The following is a 7,767-nucleotide window of genomic DNA, read 5'->3' as shown; positions in this document are numbered from 1 at the left end:
GTTTCCCCATGAAGAAGCAGATCTCCCAGAAGAATCTTTCTTAAGGTATGGGGTGTTTCTGAGCTTTGGTTAGAATCTCCTTTTATCCTACTGTTCCTAAAGCAGCAGAAACAAAAGTTATGCCCAGTGTGCTGGCACATGAAATAAAGACAGCAGAGTCAAAGTAACAGAGCATTGTAGGCGAAGGTAAAGACCATGCCATTCCACAAAAGTAACAGAAACGTATAAATGCCTAGTGATAAGCCAAAAAAGAAAACAAAAGATCTTTATAAAGATAACTTTATTCAGTGGTTAAAAAAAAGAAAAAAAAAGAAAGGTGGTCTAAATAAATGTGCCTAGATGAGAAAATTATAAAAATGTCAATCCTTGACAAATTAATCCATACACTTAGTAAAATCTCAATCAAAACATAAAGGATAGATTTTGCAATAAATAACATTAGTATAATTAATTAGACATTTAGACAAAATTATGTATACACACAAAAGCACACACAAAATACCAATGGCTTAACAAAGGAGCTAACTAAAAATGAAACTGTAAATGTACTAGAAGGAAAGAGAGGTAAATGCTTGCTTTTTTTTTTTTTTTCTACATAATCTCGGGATGGGAAAGGCTATCCTAAGGAAAACATAAAATAGAAATGCCCTAAGGGAAAAATTGATATATTTGACTATAGAAAAATTAAAACTTCTGGGTGACCAAAGAAACCACAAAAACCAAAAAAGAAAAATCACAGGATGGGTTAGAAGAAACCATTTGCAACATATCAGTTCAACATGTGACAATAGCCACATTTCAACTGTGGCTAATGGCTACCATATGGGACAATGTAGCAAGCCTATACCTAGATAAGCAATTTCATTTTCTCTGATACAAATATAGTAATTTGAGGGAGGGAAGAGCCCAGCTCCCAGTTTCCCATGGTGCTGGAGTTGTCAGGGTGAGGATTCCTAAATTTCATGTGAGCCAGAATGTATCCTGAGAAGGTAGCTGGGGCAGAGGCCTGCTCATGAGTGCCGGTGCACCACCTTCCCTACCCACACAGACACCACCTGCCAGAGGCCACTCAGTGAGGCAAGGTTCCCCAAGTCAGTTAGAGGTTCATGGGGGAAAGGGGTGTGCCGCAGGGTGGTCTCCAACACCAGGAAACGACAGAGGGGATGCCTGACTGGGGGCATAGGATCCTAGGATATGCCACACAGTAGCATGAGACTGGAATACTCAATAAATGGTGCTGGGTTAATTGGTTATTCATTTGGAAAAATGAAATAAAATTAGATCACTAGCTCCCTTCCCCCAACCTTGTACGAAAGTAAATTCCAAGTAGACACATGAGACAAAAATTCAAATAGAAAGGTAGGAAAGAATTAGAAAACTGTATAGGAGACTTATTTTTATAATCTGGGGTGGGGGAAGGCCTTCTTAAGCCACACAAAAAGCCAAGCAGCAATAATGGAAAAATGAGCCTTCAGGGTGAAAAGGAGGCCGTGGACAAAGTGAGGAGGGAAGTGACAGACTGTGAGAAGGTACATGCAGCATCTGCAAAACACAAGGGCTTGGTCAGTGCTCTCTGCAGGACTGTGGTCGACTCTGGTGCAGCACCATCTGCATCTGAGACCAAACAGGACCCCCTAGAAGGGACCCAGGAGCAAATCCTCACCACAGCTGTCAAACTCTTAGCTAGATGGTGCTGCAGCGTACATATTATCTTGGGTAGAGCTGTGCCGAGACACAGGTGGCACTTCAAAGTGAGAGGACTGTAACTGAACCTGCTTTGAGAATGGCACATAGGGCCCTGATGAGGATGGATGCATCAGCTGGGAAGCTGGGTATCTATAAACTTGGGTGCACTTATTGGGTTTGGTGAACTTTGAACCACAAAATCCCCATGAGAGGTAGCAGGCTAGCCCTTTCATGGACCAGAGCAGGCCCAGTTACATTTTTCACCTCTTGAGTTTCTTGGGCTGTTAGTGCCCCACTTATAGTATGTGCTGTCATCTGATCACTGGGAAACACAAGTCCCACTTATATTCATTGACTCTCATGGTTCTTGAGATGTTAGTGTTCAGTTTATAGTATGTGTGGCCATCTGAAGGCGACATGTATAAAAAATAATTTGGTCATGAAAGGGCTAGGGAGGGCTCTGGGATTTAGTGTGTAAACCAGTACCTACAGGCACCAAATGTAAACGTAATATTGAGACGAGTAAGAAGCAAAAGCAAAACCAGGGGCCTTTCTGGAGCTGGAAGGCAGCCCCAGATTCTGCAACAGACAGCCTAGGCTGGGGCTCCACTGTCAAGGCCGGGGCACCTACATGCAGAATGTGACAAGCTCAGGTTTGGTGACCTTGTCAAAACGTTTGCAGTGGGGAACCCCAGAAAGGATCTCTTTTAATTGCAGCGTAAAAGTAAATTTTGTGCTTGATGATGGTTCAGTGCTATTTTTATTTTGAATTAGGTACGGGTGGGGGCACCATAGTCTTTCCAGTGCTTAGAGCTTCTAGATGTCTTAACCAGGCCCTGAGTGGCAGGCACGCTCACTTTTGCCCTCTATACCTAGGCAGAATCCATTGGGAACTGGACACATACCCAGCACAGCAATCAATCAAGGGATGAAGGGCGGAACAGAGGGATGTGCTTCCAGACACAGGGAGTGTTATCAGAAGGGCAGTGCCAGTGAATACAGAAGAGAATTTTGACTGAGCCAAGGCCACACCAAGGAGACACTTTGATGCTGGCAGGCTTCCTTATGACAGAGCTCCTGGAGTGATGGACAGAAAGTCTTGGAGGCCCTCCCTGTGTCAGGCATCAGCTGTGGCATTAAAGCATCAAGTGCCTCGGAGATAGTGGACAACTGCCTGTAGCAGTACTCAAATGGGCATTTGGTGGTGTGCAGAGGAGTAGGGAGGCGTGTGTGAATTTCTGACCACAAGCCAGTAGGAAGGAGCAAATCCTCTCCTTTTGTACTGAGATTAAAGACGCCGAGCAGCACTGGCAAAGCAGGCTCAAATGGAAAAAGTGGATGCGGGAGCTGTCTGCTGGTGGGGGGCGGTGTGGGGCGGGAGGAGGAAGGGACAGAATGAGCTGCGCAGACCCATGGAGGGTGTTATGGATTGAATTGTGTCCCTCCAAAATGTGTGTCAGCTTGGCTAGGCCACAATTTCCAGTATTGCGTGGTTGTCCACCATTTTGTCATCTGATGTGATTATCCTGTGTGTTGTAAATCCTAACCTCTACAATGTTAATGAGGCAGAATTAAAGGCAGCTGTGTTAATGAAGCAGGACTCAATCTACAGGATTAGGTTGTATCTTGAGTCAATCTCTTTTGAGATATAAAAGAGAGAATCGAGCAGAGAAGATGGAAACCTCTTGCCACCAAGAATGAAGAATCAGGAGGGGACATGTCATTTGGAGCCAAGGTCTCTGCACTGAGAAGGTCTTTGACCAGGGAAAGATAGATGACAAGGATTTTCCCCCAGAACCAACATAGAAAGAGAGCCTTCTCCTGGATGTGGCACCCTGAATTCTGACTTCTAGCCTCCTAGACTGTGAGAGAATAAATTTCTGTTTGTTAAAGCCATCCTCTTGTGGTATTTCTACTATACCAGCAATAGATAACTAAGACGGAGGGGTTTGGTGCACATGGGCTCTCCCTTATCTCTAAGGGGTGCTGAGAACTTGGATGGAGGGGATAGAGGTGTCTCTGGGATGGAGGGATAGGTCACAGCCATGCCAATCACCCTAAGCATTGGTCCTATCACCCCTAAAGGGAGTTACTGGAGGACTCCATGGCCCCCTTCCAGGATTTCACCAAAAAGATGGAGAATAGAACACAAAGGGGGTTCTTCCAAAAAAAGGCAGGCACCAACCCTTCCCTTTCTGCCAGGAATTTGTGGGGGACCTCAAGGAAGGGAGGGGGGCTGGAAGTGGGTTTAACAGTTGCTTTGCAGGAGAGCTAGAACTACACAGAGTGGGCACTCAGCCAATGGCAACCATTAGTGCTATAATTAGGCATTAAGAGCACACAGATGCGTGGCAGGGTGCCCCCTGGGATGGGGAGACAAGCCCCAAAGATACTGACCTTCCTCTCTAGGCTGGCAGTCTAGGAAGGAAGGAGGGGCATGCACCCTGATCGAGGGGTTTCTCTGCACCAGGCACTGTGCTGGTTGCTTCACGGGTGTTGTGTCTTAGTCCTCTCCACATTCCATCTTCATCCCTCAGCCCTGTCCACGCCCCGCTTCTTGAAGCTTTTACTGAACATGGCAGCCCACTTCAGCCTCTGCCTCCTGTGAGCATCGGTGAGCGTGCTTTTGTCAGGGAGCCAATGCCCCGGCTGGTTAGCATTTAGTGCGTGTGTTGGTCTTTCTCTTTATACAGACTGCCAACTCAAGGACAAGGACCATGTCACCTTTTTTTGCCAATCAAAGCACACAATTTTATTGATGATACACACAAATGAAGACTTGGGTGAGTGAGGTGAAGTTGGTACAATTGATAAATGGGGAGTGTATGAATAGGTTTTTGATGAATAGTCAGCTTGTGTAGAAGAAAGAGTAGATTTAAAAAAGTGAATTCAATCCAAGCAGCAACAAATGCATTTCCAGCGCAAGCTCTGATACAAGTCTGGCCTCCACAGAATGGTCCAGCTTAAACAGGGAGACCACCATAGGAGACAACATCGCTCTGTGATGCTGTAACAGGATGTTCTTTACCCACAGCTGGCAGGTGCAATGAGCCCTTCACCACAAGAAGGCTGCAACGGAGGGATATGCAATGTGCATTGCCTGCAGACTTGTAAAACCAAGAAGTTACTTGAGTTCTGTGGGAACCCCTGCCTGGCCAGGGAGAGTGTGGTTTCTGATTTAGTAACTGTAACTTTCACCCAGTGATGCGGTGATTGGCTAAGGCTGGATCTTCCACAGCACCCACTGCAGGTTCCCTGAGTGAGAACACAGGTGAGTGTTCACCAAACGGGTTTTGGGTGGATTCAGTCCCTTTCTGTTTGGGATGGCCATTTAAGGGGCCAGGGTGTCCGGGAGAATCTCTCTGTTTCCATTTCTGATAAAGAGGGGCATGAATAACAACAGCATGGGGGCCCCGAGCAACCCCCCTGCCAAGGCTGGCTTTTCACACAAACCCATTAGCGGTTTCAAAACCTGAGCCTTAGCACATCTACTTCCCTCTGATATCAAAGGAAGCTTCAAGTCTGAAACAGACTTGGCAATCGTGTTATTAAAAGCTGTCATGCTTATTAACAAATTTAATCCTGCCTGCTGCAGAAATGAGTTGCAGCAACGAGACACAGTCTCGCGACACACTTGGTTGATGTACATCTCAGTCTGGCCCTGATTTTCAGCACTCACGTTCAAGTCACCCAGGGCACAGAAAACCTTCTCCTCAACAGTCAGGTCGGGAGTGGGGATCATGTTTCCAACAATGGAGAGGCTGGCCGAATGACTATCGATATTGTGGCTATGTGAAAAACCAGCATCCTTGGGCTGAGCAAACAACACTTTTACCTGAATGAAAGGACTCTTGGAGAGCTCAAGAACACAACTGACATTTTTAAAGCTTTGAGCACTACAAGTGTTTTTATGTCCATAGGGGAATGGACGCTGTTTTGTAGGGTGTGGTCGGTCGGCCTTGCCCCCACCTGAGCGCCTGTCCTCGTTGCCACCTGGGGCCCCAGGTTCGGTCCAATCCTCATCATCACTCCAGGGCCGAGCCATAGTTGTGAAATCAAACGACATCTTGGACTCCTCCTCATCCAGTTCCTCATCATCGTCCCATTCTTCCTCTTCCTCCTCTTCCTCCAGCTTGTCACTATCCTCTCTTCCTATGGTCAGTTTGTAAACGCAGTAGCAGGCACCAGCCCCAATCATTAGTCCTGCTGCCATCCAACCCACTTCCCGAGCACGACCCATACTCAAGTCTATGGCAGCCTTGGGACAAGATAGGAGAACACCTTGCTCAGCCTGATTGAAGAGGCCTCTTAGGGCCAAAATAAGTGGTGGTGGAGGGTGGCAGTCTTCAGCCTTTCTTAGGCTCCTTCAAGCCTCTTGTGATGAATCTGTGAGTGACAAAGAGTATTAGGGTTTTGGGCTAAGGTTTGTGCCTCACCAAGCAGACAGACGGAGTTGGTGAAAAAGGTGAATTATTAGCAAGCTATTTTTTTGCTCCTTTCTGTCACCCCCTATCTATCCCCAAACCCCCTCCCCCCCAAAAAAAAACCCAGTTGCGGTCAAGTTGATTCTGACTTCTAGTGACCCTATAGCGACCCTATAGGTCAGAGAAGAACTGCCCCATACGGTTTCCAAGGAGCGCCTGGTGGATTCGAACTGCAAACCTTGGTGGTTAGCAGCTATAGCTCTTAATTAACTACTACACCACCAGGGTTTCCTATCCCCAGGGCCCACCATTTCTCTTCCAGGCCCCACAGAGAAGGTCTAGAGCTGAGGTCCTGCTAAGGTGGCCAAGAGGGTGCCAGGGAGAGGCAGTCCTTCAGCCTGTCAGTTTCACCCTCCAACCTCTACCGACGTCAGGTAAATTCCTTCTTCCCTTGTTCTGTTGTTAGTGCTCCCTACACAGTGATAGATGGACAGTTTGGCAGGACAGATGGAAAGACCGAAAGGCTGAAGTGGAAAACTCAAAGCGTAGTGCATGGATCAGCGCTGAGGACACTGGTCCCAAGACCTGCTTTTCTGAATTCTTGAGCATGAGTTTAAAATCTTTGCCACACTCTCCCGACTTTGCTAACGCGGGCTTTCCCGGCCCCCCTCGTCGTCCGCCATTTCCCCTGCAAAGGCCGCCACACCCCTTTCCTTGCCGGGAGAGGGCGACTCGGATCTCGCCTGCACAGATCCCGGACCTGCCACCCAGGGTCCTGGACTAATCCCGCCGTCACACCGACCTGTATGGTTCCAGGGCAGTTTGCTGCTTCCCTCGCCGCGACTCGAGCCGCGACCTACAGGCCAACAGATCTACAAACCTGCAGAGAGACAGGAAACAGAGTGGATGGACTGCTGGGCTGCTTGGTGGACGGATCAGCACCAGGGACATGGGACACGGGTGCCCTGTTTGTGGAACCTTTCTTTCCTTCCAAGTCTCCAGAACCGCTGTTCACTCCCCCCACCCCCATCCGAAACCCGCCAGTTTTCTCTACTAAAATGGACAGAGGACAAGAGGGGGAAGGGGTATGCAGAAAGTAGGCTAGGAGGGGACAACAGCCCGACCGGTCCAAAGGAACCTGAACCCGTGGCGCTCTTGGCCTTCTCACCTCCCCACCTCCTTCAAAGCAGTGCCCACCCTCACACCGACCTGCAGGGTCCAGGCGAGAATCCTTCTTCCTTCAACCCACCCGCAGAGTAATAGGGGGCTGGTACCCAGACGGAGGCGACTAGCAGGACTTCTGCTCTAAGCAGCCCTTGGTCACGTGACGACCACGTCGCCAATGAGCTCTGCCCCCCAATTTCCACTCCCACAAGCAGTGCAGCAGGCGCCAGTCTGCACTGTACCTCCTCCCACTACACTGGGCCCTGTCACTCTTTTCCTCTTTAACAATACCAGTGATCAGAAGCGGCCCTGCCTTCCTGAAGTTTGAATTTGCTTTTCTCTAATTACAGGAAAGGATCCCTGGTGGCGTAATGGTTAAGCGCTTGGCTGCTAAGCGAAAGGTTGGCGGTTGAAGCCCAGCCAGCCTCTCCGTGAGAGAGAAGACCTGCTGATCTGCTTTTGTAAAGATTACAGCCCAGGAACCCCTATAAGG

At 48.3% G+C, this 7,767-nt stretch overlaps 1 protein-coding gene across 1 annotated transcript; it reads right to left on the bottom strand.

The window, feature by feature from the left end:
* Positions 1-4,472: 4,472 nt before the first annotated feature.
* Positions 4,473-7,421, bottom strand: ARMCX6 (armadillo repeat containing X-linked 6). The gene is made up of 3 exons (XM_004377524.2): positions 7,320-7,421; positions 6,913-6,990; positions 4,473-6,072 (listed from the first exon to the last, which is right to left on the bottom strand). The coding sequence occupies exon 3, from the start codon at positions 5,924-5,926 to the stop codon at positions 5,018-5,020; it is 909 nt and encodes a 302-aa protein (XP_004377581.1). The 5' UTR covers positions 5,927-6,072; positions 6,913-6,990; positions 7,320-7,421; the 3' UTR covers positions 4,473-5,017.
* Between the last annotated feature and the right edge of the window lie 346 nt (positions 7,422-7,767).

The sequence above is a fragment of the Trichechus manatus genome, unplaced genomic scaffold (assembly GCF_000243295.1).
Source record: "Trichechus manatus latirostris isolate Lorelei unplaced genomic scaffold, TriManLat1.0 scaffold00051, whole genome shotgun sequence".
NCBI classification, from domain to species: domain Eukaryota; kingdom Metazoa; phylum Chordata; class Mammalia; order Sirenia; family Trichechidae; genus Trichechus; species Trichechus manatus.
This window is presented reverse-complemented; position numbering and strand designations above follow the sequence as displayed.